This window comes from Chiloscyllium punctatum, chromosome 36, assembly GCF_047496795.1.
Source record: "Chiloscyllium punctatum isolate Juve2018m chromosome 36, sChiPun1.3, whole genome shotgun sequence".
In the NCBI taxonomy this organism is placed as follows: Eukaryota; Metazoa; Chordata; class Chondrichthyes; order Orectolobiformes; family Hemiscylliidae; genus Chiloscyllium; species Chiloscyllium punctatum.
Window position 1 is genome coordinate 14,028,305 of NC_092774.1, and position 19,300 is coordinate 14,047,604.

General features: G+C 47.6%; 1 protein-coding gene across 1 annotated transcript in view; it reads right to left on the reverse strand.

Moving 5' to 3' along the window:
* Nucleotides 1–457: 457 nt before the first annotated feature.
* Nucleotides 458–19,300, reverse strand: part of LOC140460009 (uncharacterized) — a 122,309-nt gene continuing 103,466 nt past the window's right edge. Inside the window, exons 7-8 of the mRNA XM_072554414.1 lie at nt 3,999–4,609; nt 458–1,936 (exon numbers count right to left, since the gene is read on the reverse strand). Coding sequence (XP_072410515.1) covers nt 965–1,936; nt 3,999–4,609 — 1,583 coding nt within the window. The 3' untranslated portion in view covers nt 458–964. The remainder of the gene's footprint in view (nt 1,937–3,998; nt 4,610–19,300) is intronic.

Genomic DNA, 19,300 nt, shown 5'->3' on the forward strand with positions numbered 1-19,300 from the left:
AAGATGAAAGACTAAACCAGAATCTTGATTTGTTCAATATATCCTATCAGTAGTATAACACTGTGATCGGTTGCTATATGTTCCTGCTCCATCGCTACCCGATGAAGGAGCAGCAGTCTGAAAGCTAGTGCTTCCAAAGAAATCTGTTAGATGATAACCTGGTGCTGTGAGATTTTTTCACTTTATCCACTCCAGTCCAACACTGGCACTTCCACATCGTTTCCAGTGAACACAGCCCACAGCTCCTGGTGCTGCCAGGAAACCTTACAATGCTGATGACATGGCGCACACTCTGCACTCCTGAAAAAATTCTCACGATACTGGCTGCTCATTCACTGCTCCACCTGATACACGACATTGGAAACTTAGTGCAGGAGGCTGAAAGAAATGAGCAGCTTTAAAACAAAAACCTCTTGGAGCTCAAAGCCTTCAATGAGAGTCTGAGCTGGGGGGGGGGTAAGCTCAGGTAACCTTTATTGTGACCCAACTTTGTTACAGCTTCAGATTCTCCCCAGCAAACAGACAGAGAAAACATAGCAGATTTTTAAAAAAACACCTCAAGATCAAAGTGCACACAGACATCCCCCCCCCCCCCTTTAATATTGGTCAGCACGGAGTTGTCTCTTTGTAATTGGATCCTCGGTCCAACCATAACCCAGAGGAAGTGTTGCCTCACTCAGCAATTTCAACCCATACCCTGTATCCAAGTAAGTTCCTCCTCACCCATTTGCTGTGGGTCTGGAGTCACGTACAGGACAGATCGGGTAAAGGATGCAGCTGGGACGACTGAGTGAATCAAATGGGGGTTTCTCCACCCCCACACCCCCCATAAAATGGTTTCACCGTTAGATTCTGAACTCCAGATTTCTGACCAAATTCCAATTCCACCATCTGTCACGATGGGAAGTGAAGCCGGGATCCCTGGAACTGGGTTGATAGTCCAATCGATAATGGCACTCGGCCGTCACTCCTTCAATTCCCCCTGTGATGGTACGTGAACGCGCTGGTGGCTCCGGAGATGGGAGGAGCGGGTGAAGCCCTTCCCACACTCGGGGCAGCTGAAGGGCCTCTCCCCCGTGTGGATCCGCCGGTGGGTCAGCAGGTTGGAGGCTCGGGCAAAGCTTTTCCCACACTCGGGGCAGCTGAAGGGCCTCTCCCCCGTGTGGACTCGCCGGTGCTTCACCAGGGCAGAGGAATCGCTGAAGGCCTTCCCGCACTCGGGGCAGCTGAAGGGCTTCTGCCCCGTGTGGACCCTTTGGTGCTTCTGCAGGTCGGAGGAATCGCTGAAGCCCTTCCCGCACTCGGGGCAACTGAAGGGCCTCTCCCCGGTGTGGACGCGCTGATGCTTCAGCAGGTCCGAGGAATAGCTGAAGGCCTTGCCACATTCAGGGCAGGTGAAGGGCTTCTCCCCCGTGTGGACCCGCTGGTGCGTACGCAAGTTGCCCACCTGACTGAATCCCTTCCCGCACTCGGGGCAGGAGAAGGGCCTCTCCCCAGTGTGGATCCGCTGGTGGGTCACCAGGATAGATGCCTGTGTAAAGGTCTTGCCGCACTCAGTGCAGCTGAAGGGTCTCTCCCCCGTGTGGACCCGCCGGTGCTTCAGCAGGATGGAGGAATTGCTAAAGATCTTCCCGCACTCGGTGCAGGGGAACGGCCTCTCCCCCGTGTGGACCTGCTGGTGGGCCTGTAGGGCGGAGGAGTTGCTGAAGGCCTTCCCACACTCAGGGCAGGAGAACGGCCTCTCTCCGGTGTGACTGCGCCGATGAATCTCCAGGGCAGACGGAGCACGGAAGCCTTTCCCACAGTCACCACACTTCCACGGTTTCTCCACGGGGCAGGATTCCTCGGGTTTCTCCATGGCCGAAGCTTCAGCCGCGCACAAACACGTGTAGACGCTCTCCACGTCGTGAATTCCTCTTCCCAGGCCGTATAACTGCTACACGCCCCACACTCAATGTGCTTCGACAGTAGGGTCTCTCATCCAGTCCCACTGATGCTGAAAACCTACCCAAACAGGAACCAAAATGCTTTCCTTCTTCTCACAGACTCAGTTGAAAACTGTTGCGGTTCCGATGGACTGAGTGACTGTCAGACATTGAAGTCAAAGTGAGGACTGCAGACGCTGGAGAGTCAGAGTCGAAATGTGTGGCGCTGGAAAAGCACAGCAGGTCAGGCAGCATCCGAGGAGCAGGAGAGTCAACGTTTCGGGCATAAGCCCTTCATCTGTTGATCTTGAAATTTCCGTCTTCAGATCCTCAAATACTCTGTAAAAAGAGATTACAAAGGTCATCACTGTCAGGGCAGAGTAGAAATTCTACTTTCTACGGAATCCTTTCTTTTTATTCCCCAAAACTGAAAGCACCATCTCACTCCCCTCTAACTAATGGTGTTGGGGAAATTGATGGGATTAAAAGTTTACAAATCCCCAGCACCTGGTGATCCAAACCCCAGGCTATGGCCCAAGTCATCCAAATGTCAAATCTTGAGCTGACCTTAGCAGGACTTATACACGTAATGGTAAGGTCCCAGGGAGTGTTGCTGAACAAAGTGACCTTGGAGTTCAGGTGCTTAGCTCCTTGAAAGTGGAGTTGCAGGTAGATAGGATAGTGAGGGTGTTTGGTATGCTTTCCTTTATTAGTCGGAATATTAATTAATGGTGTAGGACGTCATGTTGTGGCCGTACAGGACACTGGTTAGGCCACTGTTGGAATATCGCATGCAATTCTGGTCTCCTTCCTATCGGAAGGATGTTGTGAAACTTGAAAGGGTTCAGAAAAGGTTTACAAAAATGTTGCCAGGGTTGGAGGATTTGAGCTATAGGGAGAAGTTGAATAGGCTGGGGCTGTTTTCTCTGAAGCGTTGGAGGATGACCTTATAGAGGTTTATAAAATCATAAGGGGCATGGATAGGATAAATAGACAAAGTCTTTTCCCTGGGGTGGGGGACGTCCAGAACTAAAGGGCATAGGCTTAGGGTGAGAGGGGAAAGATATAAAAGAGACCCAAGGGACACCCTTTTCACTCAGAGTATGGTGCGTGTGTGGAATGAGCTGCCAGAGGAAGTGGTAGAGGCTAGTACAATTGCAACATGTAAAAGGCATCTGGATGGGTGTATGAATAGGAAGGGTTCAGAGGGATATGGGCTAGTTGCTGGCAAGTGGATTTAAATTAGGTTGGGATATCTGGTCACCATGGATGAGTTGGACTGAAGGGTCTGTTTCCATGCTATGATGTTTGTCTTGAGTTTCCCATCTGAAACTTGCGTCATCCTGAAAAGAAATGTACAAAAGACATCACTGTGAGCAAAAGATTAGGGCGTCACGGTGGCACAGTGGTTAGCACTGCTGCCTCACAGCGCCAGAGACCCGGGTTCAATTCCCCAACTGAATGTGTGGAGTTTGCACGTTCTCCCCGTGTCTGCGTGGGTTTCCTCCGGGTGCTCCGGTTTCCTCCCACACTCCAAAGATGTGCAGGTCAGGTGAATTGGTCATGCTAAATTGCCCGTAGTGTTAGGTAAGGGGTAGATGTAGGGGTATGGGTATGGGTGGGTTACGCTTCGGCGGGGCGGTGTGGACTTGTTGGGCCGAAGGGCCTGTTTCCACACTGTAAGTAATCTAATCTAATATAAAAAAGAGATTAAAAAAACAACTGAGGGGACAGTTCGACTTCCTACAGAACACTTTTCCTATCTGCTCACTGAATGTATTCAATTTGAATCCTACACATGATCCCTCCCCCTGTATTGAAGTTCAAATCCATCCTCATGTCTTTCCTCCACTCCTGGTGTTCGCCCTTTTCTCTTGTCTACAAACTGTAACTAACATCAACATGTCAATGCTCTCCTGGTCACTGCCACCTTGGAAGGACCCACATTCTGTTCCAGTGCCACAGATTATCACATTAATTCACCTCAAATTCACAGCCCATCTAAGTGTTTTTTTTTCTCCCCTGGACCTCTCTCTCCCACTTCCTTTTCCTGTTTTAAGGGCACACACAGACCAAGCTCAGGGCCAGGTCTCCCAGAGTGAAATCAGGAAATTCTAGTTGACACAAAGGCTGCCCCCGAGGTTGGAATCCTCTCCCGGAAATGACAGCAGACGATGCCTTCACCAAGATGGCCGCCCGCGACGCCGGCCCAAAGAAAACCTCCGCCTGACCTTCACAAAGATGGCCGCCGGGCGCTCCAGGCCCGAAGGCAACTTCCGCCTGACCTTCACAAAGATGGCCGCCGGGCGCACCAGGCCCGAAGGTAACTTCCGCCATCCCTGCACAAAGGTGGCCGCCAGTTGCCCAGGCAACCCGAGGGGTCCTTCGCTGGTGAAGTAAACACTGGGCCTGTGGGGCTTTTATTGGAGGCCTCAGGCCTCCCCCGAGGAGTTTATAAACCTCCCCCTCCCCAGCCTCCCTCCCCCCGCGGTTCCCAATCCTACCCTGTCTCACTTGGCGACCTCCCCCCGGGATGTTTCTGAGACCTGTCCGTGTTCTGAAGAAGGATTCCCCCGCGGACCCGCTCAGCCTTTCCCAGCGGTTTCTGTCCTTGTTCCTTCGGCCGCCCATCCCGCTGCGGGAGCTACACTGCGCGTGCGCGAGTTCGGAGAGGGGGCGGGGTCCTGGTGAGTGACGTCATCTTCAGCTCAGGGGGCGTGGTTGGAGGAGTCCTCCAAGGATTCGGAAACAATAGGGGGCGGGGCGATGGTTTTGCCCCGCCCCCAGCCACCTCAAAGTTGAGTTTCTTTTGGGTTCGAATGTAGTTTTTTTTATTCAATTTTCAGCCTGTTCAGAAGTGAGCAGAATGGGTTCTTTCTTGATTATAATGTTTTATTAAAATATCTCTTGATTAAAATTTTAAAAGTATAAGTGATAAGTGCTAACTTAGCCTGGAGCACTTCTTTTTAAGAGCAAAAAGACAGTGTTATTTTCTGGGTCTGTAGATTTTGGTTGAGCAAAGATGACCTTTAATATAGAGATACGCCCTTCCTGTCGGAAATGGGAGATTAGGGAGAGTTTCCACCTTACTGAGGATTACCTGCAGCAAGTGTCCTTGGTCACGAATCCTATCAGATCGACTGGAACTGTTGGAGCGACAATGAGGAATTTACAAGAGCTAGGGGGTGTGATAGATAGTTATAGGAAGGGAGAAAAGCTGCAGATACAATCAGATAGATGGAGTAACACCAGGAAAGGTAGGAGAGGTAAACAGGTAGTGCAGGAATCTTCTGTGGCTATCCCCAATTCAAACAAGTATGCTGTTTTGGAAAATGTATGGGGTGATGGACTCCCAGGGGAACGTAGCATGAACAGCCAAGTTTCTGGTATTGAGAGAGGCTCTAATGTGATGAGGGGTATGCTGGTGTCCAAGTGTTCGATTGAGACAGGGGACCCTCTAGTCAGATGCACAGACAGACATTTCTGCAGCCAGCAGCGAATAATCAGAATGGTGTGTTGCCTCCCTCGTGCCAGGATCAAGGGTGTTTCAGAGAGGGTGCAGAATGTTCCAAAAGGGGAGAGGGACAAGCAGGTGGTCATTGTACACACTGGAACCAATGACATCGGAAGGGAAAAAGATGAGATTCTGGTGTCAAAGAAAATTAGGCAGGAATTGAAATAAGAAGGTCCTCAAGGATCATAATATCTGGGTTACTGTCGGTGCTATAAGCTAGTGAAGGTAGGAATAGGAGGATAGAGAAGATGAATGTATGACTGAGGAGCTTGTGCAGGGGAGAAGGGCTCACATTTTTGGATTGTTGGAATCTCTTCTGGGGTAGAAGTGACCTGTACAAGGAGGACGGATTGCACCTGAATTGGAAGGGGACTAATATACTGACAGGGAGATTTGCGAGAGCTGCTCAGGAGGTTTTAAACTAGTAAGGTGGGAATAGTGAGGAAAGAGATCAATCTGAGATGGGTACAATTGGGAAAAGGAGTGAGTCAAGCAGTCAGGGTAGGCAGGGACAAAGCAGAGAGCAAGTTAGGATTGGTAAATTAAACTGAATTTACTTCAATGCAAGAGGCCGAACATGAAATGCAGATGAAGTCAGGGCATGGGATATGACAGCAATCACAGAAACATGGCTCAGGGATGGACAGGACTGGCAGCTTAATGTTCCACAATACAAATGCTACAGGAAGGGTAGAAAAGGGGGCAAGCGAGGTGGGGAGTGGTGTTTTGATAAGGGTTGGTATTACAGCTGTATTTAAGCAGGATATTCTTGGGAATACATCCAGGAAAGTTATTTGGGTGGAACTGAAATAAGAGAGGGATAATCACCTTATTGGGATGGTATTATATACCCCCCTAAGAGTCAGCAGGAAATTGAGAAACAGATTTGTAAGGAGATTTCAGTTATCAGTAAGAATAATACGGTGGTTATGGTGGGGGACTTTACATCTTTGCCCCCTCACACTAAACTAATATCCTCTAGTTCTCGACTCCCCTGGCCCAGGAAAAGACTTTGTCTAATTTACCCTGTCCATGATTTTATAAACTTCTGCACAGTTACCCCTTAGCCTCTGATGCTTCAGAGAAAATAGCTCCATCCTCTTCAGCCTCTCCCTATAGCTCAAACCCTCCAACTCTGGCAATATCCTTGTTCATCTTTTCAGAACCCTTTCAAGTTTCACAACATCCTTCCAAAAGGAAGGAGACCAGAACTGCACGCAATATTCTACAAGTGACCTAACCGAGGTGTGATACAGCTGAAACATGACCTCCCAACTCCTGTACTCAACGCTCTGGCCAATAAAGGAAAGCAAACCTTCTTCACTATCCTATCTACCTGCAACTCCACTTTTAAAGGAGCTATGAACCTGCACTCCAAGGTCTCTTTGTTCAGCAACAGTGGGCGGCACGGTGGCACAGTGGTTAGCACTGCTGCCTCACAGCGCCAGAGACCCGGGTTCATTTCCCGCCTCAGGCGACTGACTGTGTGGAGTTTGCAAATTCTCCCCGTGTCTGCGTGGGTTTCCTCCGGGCGCTCCGGTTTCCTCCCACAGTCCAAAAGTGTGCAGGTCAGGTGGATTGGCCATGCTAAATTGCCCGTAGTGTTAGGTAAGGGGCAGATGTAGGGGTATGGGTGGGTTGCGCTTCGGCGGGTCGGTGTGGACTTGTTGGGCCGAAGGGCCTGTTTCCACACTGTAAGTAATCTAATCTAATCTAATCTAATCTAAACACTCCCCTGGACCTTCCCATTGAATGTACATGTCCTGCTCTGATTTGCTTTTCCAAAATGCAGCCCCTCACATTTATCTAAATTGAACTCCATCTGCCACTCCTCAGCCACTGGCCCATCTGATCAAGATCCTGTTGTAAATCTAAGGTAACCTTGCTTGCTGAACACTGCACCTGGAATTTTGGTGTCATCTGCAAACTCACTAACTATACCTCCTATGTTCACATCAAAATAATTTACGTAAATTATGAAAAGTAGTGAATCCAGCACCGATCCTTGTGGCACTCCACTGGTCACAGTCCTCAAGTCTGAAAATCTACCCTCCACCACCACCCTCTGTCTTCTACCTTTGAGCAAGTTCTCCTTGTGTTCCACAAGATCTAACCTCGAACACCTTACTGAAGTCCACATAGATTACGTCCACCACTCTATCCTCATCAATCCTCTTTGTTACCTCTTCAAAAAAACTCAATCAAGTTCATGAGACAGGATTTCCCACGCGCAAAGCCATGTTGACTATCCCTAATCAGTCCTTGCCTTTCCAAATGTATAAATACTGACCCTCAGGATTCCCTCCAACAACGTGCCCACCACCGATATCAGGCTTATTGGTCTATAGTTCCCTGGCTTGTCCTTACTGCCCTTCTTAAACAGTGGCACCACGTTAGCCAACCTCAGTCTTCTGGCACCTCACCTGTGACTATCAATGATACAAATATCTCAGCAACTTCCCTCACTTCCCACAGAGTTCTAGGTTACACATGATCAGGTCCTGGGGATTTATGCATTTCAAGACATCCAGCACCACATCCTCTGTAATATGAACATTTTTCAAGATGTCACCATCTATTTGACTACATTCTATATCTTCCATGTCCTTCTCCACAGTAAACACTGATGCAAAATACTCATTTAGTATCTCCCCTATCTCTTGCGGCTGCACAGAAAGGCCACCTTGCTGATCTTGGAGGGGCTCTATTCTCTCCCTAGTTACCCTTTTGCCCTTAATGTATTTGTAAAAACCCTTTGGATTCTCCTTCACCATATTTGCCAAAGCTACGTCTTCTTTTTGCCCTCCAGGAGTACAGGAGTTGGGAGGTCGTGTTTCTGCTCCTCTGTCTGATGGTCTCTTGCTGTCCTGGACACAGAGTGAGAATTGGGAGCAGGAGTAGGCCATTTGGTCTTTCAAGCCTGCACCAGCATTGAACAGATTATAAATGGATATGGATCTCCCTACATAGGGGTGCAGAGGCTGGGACTACTCTCACTGGAGCACAGGTGACCTTTCAGAGGTTTATAAAATCATGAGGGGTATAGGTGAGGTGAACATTTAAAATACATTTGGAGAAGTACATGAATAGGAAAGGTTCGGAGGGATACGGGCCAAAGACAGGCAGGTGGGATTGGTTTAGTTTGTGAATATAGTCAGCTTGGACTAGTTGGGCTGAAGGGTCTGTTTCTGTGCTCGGCGAAAGTGAGAACTGCACATGCTGGAGATCAGAGCCACGATTAGTGTGGTGCTGGAAAAGCACAGCAGGTCAGGCAGCATCCGAGGGGCAGGAAAATCAACATTTTGGGCAGGAGGGGCTCCTGCCCAAAGCGTAAATTTTCCTGCTCCTCGGATGCTGCTTGACCTGCTGTGCTTTTCCAGCACCACTCTAATCGTGTTTCTGTGCTGTCTGACTTGAACAGTTATGTACTTGTCTTAAAATCATTTTCTTGCCTTCCCCCGTTACCATCCACTTCATTGCTGTTCAGAAATCAGATGAACTCAGCCTTGAATACATTCAATGACCCCTTAACGTGGGCAGCACAGTGGTTAGCACTGCTGTCTCACAGTGCCAGAGATCCAGGCTCAATTCCCACCTCAGGTGACTGTGTGGAGTTTGCACGTTCTCCCCGTGTCTGCATGGGTTTCCTCCCACAATCCAAAACTGTGCTGATTAGGTGAATTGGCCATGATAAACTGCCTGTAGTGTTAGGTGAAGGGGTAAATATAGGAGAATGGGTCTGGGTGGGTTGCGCTTCAAAGGGTCAGAGTGGACTTATTGGGCTGAAGGGCCTGTTTCCATACTGTAAGTAATCTAATCTAACTGCAGGAAGGCATCCCCACTTCTGAACTTAATTCCTTTTGCTAATATACCACTTGCCTTGCTGATTGTTTGCTGCACCTGTCTGACAACTGGCAGTGACCGGTGTAGAAGGACGCTGAGACCCATTTGTCCATCCACACATCATTCCTGAAGAAGGGCTCCTGCCTGAAACATCAACTCTCTTGCTCCTCGGATGCTGCCTGACCTGCTGTGCTTTTCCAGCACCACACTTTTCGACTGATCTGCGGTCCTCACTTTCTCCACATCCCAATGTATCACCATTTAAATAATGCACCTCCTTTGTGCATTTTTTAAAAATCACAACAAAGTCTATAACTTCACACGGTGGTACTGCAGTTGCCATATGTTTGCCAATTGAGACACAGACCTGGACCAACATTGCCCAAGTGTCCCCTCCCTGAATTCACTCTTTCCTTTCAGTTGCTGCAGGTCAACAATTGAACCCCAGAATGGAAACATTGGGCGAGAAAAGAGGGCCATACTCTCAGATATTGTATGGAGGAAAAAGGTTGCAGTCTGGGAGTAAAGTTCAATCTTCATTCAGAGAGAGAGAGAGACGAGCAACAGCAGAAGCTCAAGGTCCAACTTCCGTATTCAGACAATACGGCGGCTCTGATTGGCAGGAGGACCCGTCCCCTTCTGGTCCTCCAGGGCGTCCTATTGGTTCGTCAAAAGAAGGTCACGCGCGCTTTCTGTGGTCAGCGAGAAGCATGTGCAGTGCTTGCTGACACCGAGGATCATGCGCAGTATTCCCTGTGGAGATGCTCGTGTTACTGACAGATTTTAAGTGTCCAAATGCCAATAGGAGTTCAAAAGTCACAATTTTTTATTCCCTCTGTGGCTCAATATTGTATTCTTTTTGCATTTTAATGGCTACTCAACTTTTGTATGTCTTTTCCCCAGGGTAGGGAGAGTTCAGAACTAGAGGGCATAGATTTAGGGTGAGACGAGAAAGATTTGAGGGACCTAAGGGGCAACCCTTTAACACAGAGTGTGGTGTGTGTATGGAATGAGCTGCCAAAGGAAGTGGTGATGGCTGGTACAATTACAACATTTAAAAGGCATCGGGATGGGTATATGAAAAGGAAGAATTTATAGGGTATGGGACAAATGCGTCACTACATTAATTTAGGATATCTGGTTGGCATAGACTGAAGGGTTTGTTTCCCGCTCTGTGACTATTTCTACATAGTTGGAACCAATTTCACAAAACAAGGAATAAGCCATACACCCCTTCCAGCCTGTCCCGAGCTGTGGCCTCACTGCACACTTATTTAGTGCAAGTTTCAGAAAGATTTCAGCAGCTCCTGTAAAAAAAAATTGAACATGCTTTCAGACTTCAATGATGTTTCTGAATATATCATTGTAGCTATTCTCAATGTTTAAGATCAGCCATTTCAGAACGTCATTTAAATGCAGAGGTTTTCTGACAGTAGGTGTGAATTCTGTCTGGGTCCCAATGTCGAGTCAGACTGACATGCTTGTTAGAAAAGCTCTGCAGTTAAACTACATTCTGGGATTAACATACCAAAGAACAGAAGCCAATTCTAAACCATGAAGTATTTAAATCTAAAATTGTTTAATGAATCACATCTCCATGACACTCGACTGCTTTGACTATAAATTCTATGATCATGAACTTATTCTCCACAACCACCGAATGAAGGAGCAGCACTTGAAAGCTCGTGCTTCCAAACAAACCTGTTGGACTATAACCTGGTGTTGAGAGATTTTTAAACTTTATCCACCCCAGTCCAATACCGGCACTTCCACATCGTTTCTAGTGAACACAGCCCACAGCTCCTGGTGCTGCCAGTAAACTTTACAATGCTAACGAAATGATGCAGTACCTGCACTCACAAAACAATTTACCATTTCTAACAATACTAGCTTCTCATTCACTGCTCCATCTGATACACTGCACTGGAAACTTAGTGCAGGAGGCTGTAAGAAATGAGCAGCTTTAAAACAAAAACCTCTTGGAGCTCAAAGCTTTCAATAAGAATCTGAGCCCGGCGGTAAGTTACAGCTTCAGATCCCCCCAGCAAAAAGGTGTAGAAAAAGTCGGTTATATTTTTTAAACAGCTCAAGCTCAAAGTGCACACACTCCCCCCAACTCCTTTAATATTGGTCACCACCAAGTTGTCCCTTTGTAATTGGATCCTTGGTACAGCCTTAACCTGTGGGAAGTGTTGCCTCACTCAGCAATTTCAACCCAGACCCTGTTTCCAAGTAATTTTCTCCCCGCTCATTCGCCAGGAAGGGGCATTGTAGAATCAACCAGACTGCTGTGGGTCTGGAGTCAGGTGTAGGCCAGACCGGATAAAGGATGCAGCTGGAACGACTGAGTGAATTATTTCCCACAACGACAGTTTCCTTCCCAAAAAAAAGGACGTGAGTGAATCAGATGGGGGTTTCTCCACCCCCACCCCCTGAAAGTGGTTTCACCGTTAGATTCTGAACTCCAGATTTCTGACCGAATTCCAATTCCACCATCTGCCACAGTGGGATTCAAACCCAGGAGTCCCTGGAACCGGGTTGATAGTCCAATCGATAATGGCACTGAACCGTTGCTCCTTCAATCCCCCTGCGATGGCACGTGAATTCGCTGGTGCCTCTGCAGGTGGGAGGAGCAGGTGAAGCTCTTCCCTCACTTGGGGCAGCTGAAGGGCTTCTCTCTGGTGTGGACCCGCTGGTGTTTGTGCAAGTTGCCCACCTGACTGAATGTTTCCCACATACGGGGTAGGTGAATGGCCTCTCCCCAGTGTGAATCTGCTGCTGTGTCAGCAGGTGGGAGGAATTGATGAAGCCCTTCCCGCACTCAGGGCAGGGGAACAGCCTCTCCCCGGTGTGACTGCGCCTCTGAGTCTCCAGGGCAGATGGGAAACAGAAGCCTTTCCCGCAGTCCCCCCACTTTCATGGTCTAAGCTTCAGCCACACACAAACACATGTGGAGCCCCTCCCCACCGTGAAGTCCCCTTCCCAGGCCGTATAACGGTTTCAGGCTCCACACTCAGTGCGCTGTGACAGGAGGGTCTCTCATCCAGTCCCACTGATGCTGAAAACGTGCTCAAACAGGAACCAAAAAGCTTTGCTCCTTCTCACAGAATCAGAGTTGAAACCCGTTGCGGTCCCGATGGATTGAGAGACTGTGAGACATTGACGTCAAAGTGAGGACTGCAGACACTGGAGAGTCAGAGTCAGAAAGTGTGGCGCTGGAAAAACACAGCAGGTCAGGCAGCATCTGAGGAGCAGGAGAGTCAATGTTTCGGGCATAAGCCCTTCATGTGTTGATTTTGAAACTTCCAACTTCAGATCTTCAAATACTCTGTAAAAAGAGATTTTAAAGGTCACCACTGTCAGTCCAGGGAAGAAAAGATACCCAGCCCTCCCCCTTCCCAATCTCTATCCTTCAGTCCCTCCTCACCTCACCCCTCACCCGGGTAACTAAGACACAAACCTGAGTTTGCAGAGTCTCCTCCCTCCCTGGATTCACTCCAGTTGCTACAAGTGACCAGATTCCCCTCCCCCTTCCCCTTCTCCCCCCCTCCCCTCCCCCTCCCCCCCCTCCCAGGGTGAAGAGGTGCCCAGAGGGAAAAAGTTCCACTCAAACCTGACAGGGACACTTCCCCGTCATGACGTGAAAGGAGCGAGGGGGCGGGGCGAGCCGAGGGGGCGGTGCGAGTCAAGGGGGCGTGCGAGGGGGCGGAGCGAGCCAAGGGGGCGGGGCGAGCCAAGGGGGCGTGAGAGGGGGCGGAGCGAAGTCGACAGCAGGTCACACCACACTGCGCCTGCTCCGGCCACTGTCCGGCCCGCCCAACGCTGTGCCTGCGCTGCACTGTACAGTTAGGACAAAGCCCTTCTCTTTAGAGAATCCCCAAAGTGTGGAAGCAGGCCACTCGGCCCAACGAGTCCACACCGACCCTCCGAAGGGTAACCCACCCACACCCATTCCCCTACCCCTATTGCTCTACATTTAACCTTACTTGCACATCCCTGGGGCACTATGGGTAATTTAGCATGGCCAATCCACCCTAACCTGCACATCCCTAGGCACTATGGGTAATTTAGCACGGCCAATCCACCCTAACCTGCACATCCCTGGGTACTATGGGTAATTTAGCACAATCAATCCACCCATCCATGGGCCCTATGGGTAATTTGGCATGGCTAATCCAGCTTCCTTGGCACATCGCTGGGCACTATGGGTAATTTAGCATGGCCAATCCACCCTAACCTGGACAAAGTTAAACATCACATAACACCAGGTTATAGCTCAACAGGTTTATCTGGAAGTACTAGCTTTCGGAGCACTGCTCCATCATCAGGTGGTTGTGGAGTATAAGATCAGAACGCACAGAATTTATGGAAAAACATGACAATGTCCTGCCACTGAAATGATATATTGAACTAACCTGGATTGTTAAGGCTTCCATTTTTCAGAATGGGTTGCAGGTGTCATTAATATGTAAATCCCAGAACGTCCTGTAAGGCACCTTCTCGAGAGAACTTAAAAGTTTTATAAAAGGTGACATCTCCGCTCAGACAATGCATTAAAGGTGTGAGGTGAGGATCTGTCTGTATCCCAATCTTGAGTCAGACTGGTTCTATTTCCAAAGTGGAATTTACAAAATATGACATGGATTGACTGCCTGCAGATTTTGCTCCAAAAAAAAATGCACAATACAATGTATTTGTAAATATAATTCTGCAAATACAAATTCATCCCTATGGACTCGTGTGTGCATGAGAGAAAAAATCTATTTCCATGCTGTATATTTCTATGAATATTTTGTAACAGATAGTTTATTTTTGTTGATGTAAATATTGTTGTACATCTTAGCTGGGTACTAATAGTTAGATGGAAGGGACAGAGAATTCCTCAAGTAGGGCACCATAAGAATACTGGGAGAGTCCTATTTCTGGTTTACTTCCTCATGAACAAACATTAAACACGAGCACATATTTATTTTGAATTTGGTTTCATTTTTCTTGTTTGATTCCTTGCTATGACGACACTCTGTGTCTGGATGGTTGACACAGAGATTGGCTGGGAGATTGTGGGTTGGGTCTCAATGTTTTACTCTTCCGGAAGGTGTAAAAGGGGGGTTAAAACTTCAGCAGAGATTCAGCAGAGCTGAGAACAGACCGACATCATACTCTGGGGGAACAGGGAGATCAGAGGACAAAGAAATCAGGACCTGAAACCTGAGCTGACACCAGACTACCCTGTGATCAGTGTTTGGATTAGCAGTGCCAACCCTCTACCTTTACCTAGCTTCCCATTTGATTACTCCCTCGCTATTGAGGATCCAATCCTTATCATCCTGAAGCCATGTCTCTGTAAGGAGTCTCAGATCATAATTATTCACTTCAGTGTGTGCAGTTAATTCATTCACTTTTGTTACAATGCAGCAAACATTGAGACACCATTTTTAGTTTCAATTTTTGTGATCTTTAAAGTCCAGTTTCGATTGCTGGTACATTTACTCTCCTTATCCCTTTCTATCATTCTCTGATGTTCATTTTCCACATCACCTCACTGCTCACCAGGCCTGATTTCGATAGGCCATGCTAAATTGACCAGAGCATCCAGGGATGTGCAGGTTAGGTGGGTTAGCCATGGGAAATGCAGGGTTATAGTTTTGGAGTAATAGAAGCAGGAGTAGGCCATTTGGCCCATCCAGCTTGCTCCACCATTCATTAAGATCATGGTCGATCTATCCATCGTCTTAACTCATCCTCCCTGTATTATCCCAACGACCCTTAATTCCCGTACCGTGCAAAAACCCATCCAACTGTGTCTTGAATATATTTAATGAAGCTGCATCTACTGCTTCCTTGAACAGAGAATTCCATAGATTCACTACTGTCTGGGATAAGCAATTTGTCCTCATCTCTGTCCGAAATCCACTCCCCCTAACCTTGAGGCCTAGACTCACCCACCAGCAGAAATGACTGGATAGGGTAGGGCTTCATCCCCACAGTGCAATCAATTCCCACTTTCCAACAAAATCCCAGATGTCCTCACTCACTCAGTTGCTGGCTCACAAATGAAAGATTTCATTTTAACTTCTTCTGATCCCATTAAGGGCAAAATATCCTTGAAAGCTGCTCTGCAAATCCAGTCTTCACAACCACATTTCTGCTTTCACCGAAGACGATTAGAGTCATACAGCACAGAAACAGACCAGTCATCCCAATTCGTCTATGCTGACCAGAATTCCTAAATTAATCGCGTCCCATTTGCCAGCATTTGGGCCATCTCCCTCCAAATCCTTCCTATTCATGGAGCCAGCCAGATGCCTTTTAAATGTTGTCATTGCCCCAGCCTCCACCACTTCCTCTGGCAGCATGTTCCATACATTCACCACCCTGTGTGTGAAGAAGTTGCCCCTCACTTCCCTTTCCCCATTCACCTTAAACCTATGCCCCTCTTAGTTCTGGACTCCCATACCCTGGGGAAAAGACCTTGGGTATTCACCCTATGCATGCCCCTTATAAACATGTTAGGTCACCACTCAGCCTCCAATGCACCAAGAATATATCCTGGTCCATTCAGACTCTCCCTATAGCTCAAACCCTCCTACTCTGGCAACAGCTTCGCAAATCTTTATCAATCCCTTTCAAAGTTTCACAACACATTTCCTGTAGCAGGGAGACCAGAACTGAATGCAGTATTCCAAAGATGGTCCAAACAATGTCCTGTACAGCCGCAACATGACCTCCCAACCCATCTACTCAATGCTTTGACCAATAAAAGAAAGCATCCCAAATGCCTTCTTCATTATCCTGTCTACACGTGACTCCACTCTCAAGGAACTATGAACCTGCACTCCAAGGTCTCTTTGTTCTGCAACACTTCCCTTAACTATGTCAGTCCTGCCTGGATTACTTGACCAAAATGCAAACCTGACATTTCTCCAAATTCAACTCCATCTGTTCCTCCTTGGCCCATCAGCCCATCCGGACAATTCTAATTTATAGTGAACTCTCTTTCCTCTCTTATTCCCTAGATGCTGAAAATCTCCATCCCACACACACTCCGTCCATTCTCACTTTGCTGACCCTAATCCCTGCTGTACCTCATCCTGAAGGGTCTGGTTCATGCTGATTAACAGGCCTACACTCGGGAGGTGGGGGAAGGTCTAATTGAAACATACAGAATCTTGAACAGCCTGGACAGAGTGGAAGTTAGGAAGATGTTTCCATTGCTGGAGGGACTGGAACCAGTGGGCACAGCCTTAGAGTAAAGGGAAGACCTTTCAGAATGGAGGTAAGGAGAAACTTCTTCAGCCAGAGAGTGGTGAATCTATGGAATTCACTACCACAGTAGGCTGTAGAGGCCAGGTCACCGAGGATATTTAAGACTGAGATAGAGACGTTCTTGAGTATCAAGGCGATGGAGGGTTATGGAGACAAAGTGGGAGAATGTGATTGAGAAACTTATCAGTCATGATTGAATGATGGAACAGACCTGATGGGCTGAATGGCCTAAATTTCTGCTCCCATGTCTTATGTTCTCTTGCTGTCCTGGATAGTGAGAGAATTGGAAGCAGGAGAAGGCCATCTGGGCTTACAAACCTGGACCTACATTCAACGGATTAGTTGTGATTCTGCCGACATCGAGATGAATAGGTTGGGACTTGTTCAATGGACCACAGGAGGTTGAGAGGTGACCGTACAGAGGTTTATAAAATCATGAGGGGAATAACACAATAGACAATAGACAATAGGTGCAGGAGTAGGCAATTCAGCCCTTCGAACCTGCACTGCCAATCATGGCTGATCATTCCTAATCAGTATCCTCTTCCTGCCTTATCTCCATAACCCTTGATTCCACTATCTTTGAGAGCTCTATCCAACTCTTTCTTAAATGAATCCAGAGACTGGGCCTCCACTGCCCTCTGGGGCAGAGCATTCCACACAGCCACCACTCTCTGGGTGAAGAAGTTCCTCCTCATCTCTGTCCTAAATGGTCTACTCCGTATTTTTAAGCTGTGTCCTCTGGTTCGGCACTCACCCATCAGCAGAAACATTTTCCGGCTGCCAGAGTGTCCAATCCTTTCATAATCTTATCTGTCTCAATCAGATCCCCTCTCAGTCTTCTAAACTCAAGGGTATAAAAGCCCAGTCGCTTCAGTCTTTCAGTGTAAGGTAGTCCCGCCATTCCAGGAATTGACCTCGTGAACCTACGCTGCACTCCCTCAATAGCCACAATGTCTTTCCTCAAATTTGGAGACCAGAACTGCACACAGTACTCCAGGTGTGGTCTCACCAGGGCCCTGTACAGCTGCAAAAGCAGCTCTTTGCTTCTATACTCAATTCCTCTTGTTATGAAGGCCAGCATGCTATTAGCCTTCTTCACTACCTGCTGTACCTGCATGCTTGCCTTCATTGGCTGGTGTACAAGAACACCCAGATCTCTCTGTACTGCCCCTTTACCTAAATTGATTCCATTGAGGTAGTAATCTGCCTTCCTGTTCTTGCCACTAAAGTGAATAACCATACATTTATCCACATTAAACTGCATCTGCCATGCATCTGCCCACTCACCTAACTTGTCCAGGTCACCCTGTAATCTCCTAACATCCTCATCACATTTCACCCTGCCACCTAGCTTTGTATCATCAGCAAATTTGCTAATGTTATTGCTGATACCATCTTCTATATCATTAACATATATTGTAAAAAGCTGCGGTCCCAGCACGGATCCCTGCGGTACCCCACTGGTCACTGCCTGCCATTCCGAAATGGAGCCGTTTATCACTACCCTTTGTTTCCTATCAGCCAACCAATTTTCAATCCAATCTAGGACTTTGCCCCAATACCATGCGCCCTAATTTTACTCACTAATCTCCTGTGTGGGACTTTATCAAAAGCTTTCTGAAAGTCCAGGTACACTACATCTACTGGATCTCCCTCGTCCATCTTCAGAGTTACATCCTCAAAAAATTCAAAAAGATTAGTCAAGCATGATTTCCCCTCAATAAATCCATGCTGACTCTGTCCTATCCTGTTACTGCTATCCAGATGTGTTGTAATTTCATCCTTTATAATAGACTCCAGCATCGTTCCCACCACTGAGGTCAGACTAACTGGTCTATAATTTCCTGCTTTCTCTCTCCCACCTTTCTTAAAAAGTGGTATAAAATTAGCCACCCTCCAATCCTCAGGAACCGACCCCGATGAGGTGACTGCCAGGTATTGTTTCCCTAGGGTGGGTGGTTCAAGATTAGGCAGCAAATTTGAAGGTGAGAGGAGAAAGATTTCAAAAAGGCAGGAGGGGCACCTTTTTTTCAACACAGAGAGTGGTTTGTGTGTGGAATAAATGTCCAAAGGAAGTGGTGGATGCAGGTACAGTAACAATATTTAAAAGACATTTGGATAAGTACATGAATAGGAAAGGTTCAGAGGGAATTGGGCCAATCTAGATGGGACTTGTTTAGTTTGTGAATATAGTCAGCATGGACTAGTTGGGCTGAAGGGTCTGTTTCTGTGCTGTATGACCCAGTAACTGTTCTGTACTGGTCTTAAAATCATTTTCTTGCCTTCCCCCATAAACATCCACTTCATGGTTGTTCTAAAATCAGATGAGCTCAGCCTCGAATATATTCAATGATCCCCTAACTGCAGAGAGACATTCTCACTTCTGAGCTCAATTCCTCTTGCTAATATAACACTTGCCTTGCTGACTGCTTGCTGTACCTGTCTGACAACTGGCAGTGACTGGTGTAGGAGGATGCTGAGGCCCCTTGGTATGTCCACACATCATTCCTAATAAAGGGCCCGTGCCCAAAATGTCGACTCTGCCACTCCTTGGATGCTACCTGACCTAGTGTGCTTTTCCAGTACCACACTTTGACTCTGATCTCCACCATCTGCAGTTCTCACTTTCTCCACATCCCAATCCATCACCATTTAAACAATACACCTCCTTTCTGCTTTTAATTTCTACAGAAAGGCTCTCACTTCACATTGTGGCACTCCATTTGCCATGTGTTTGCCAATGGTGGTC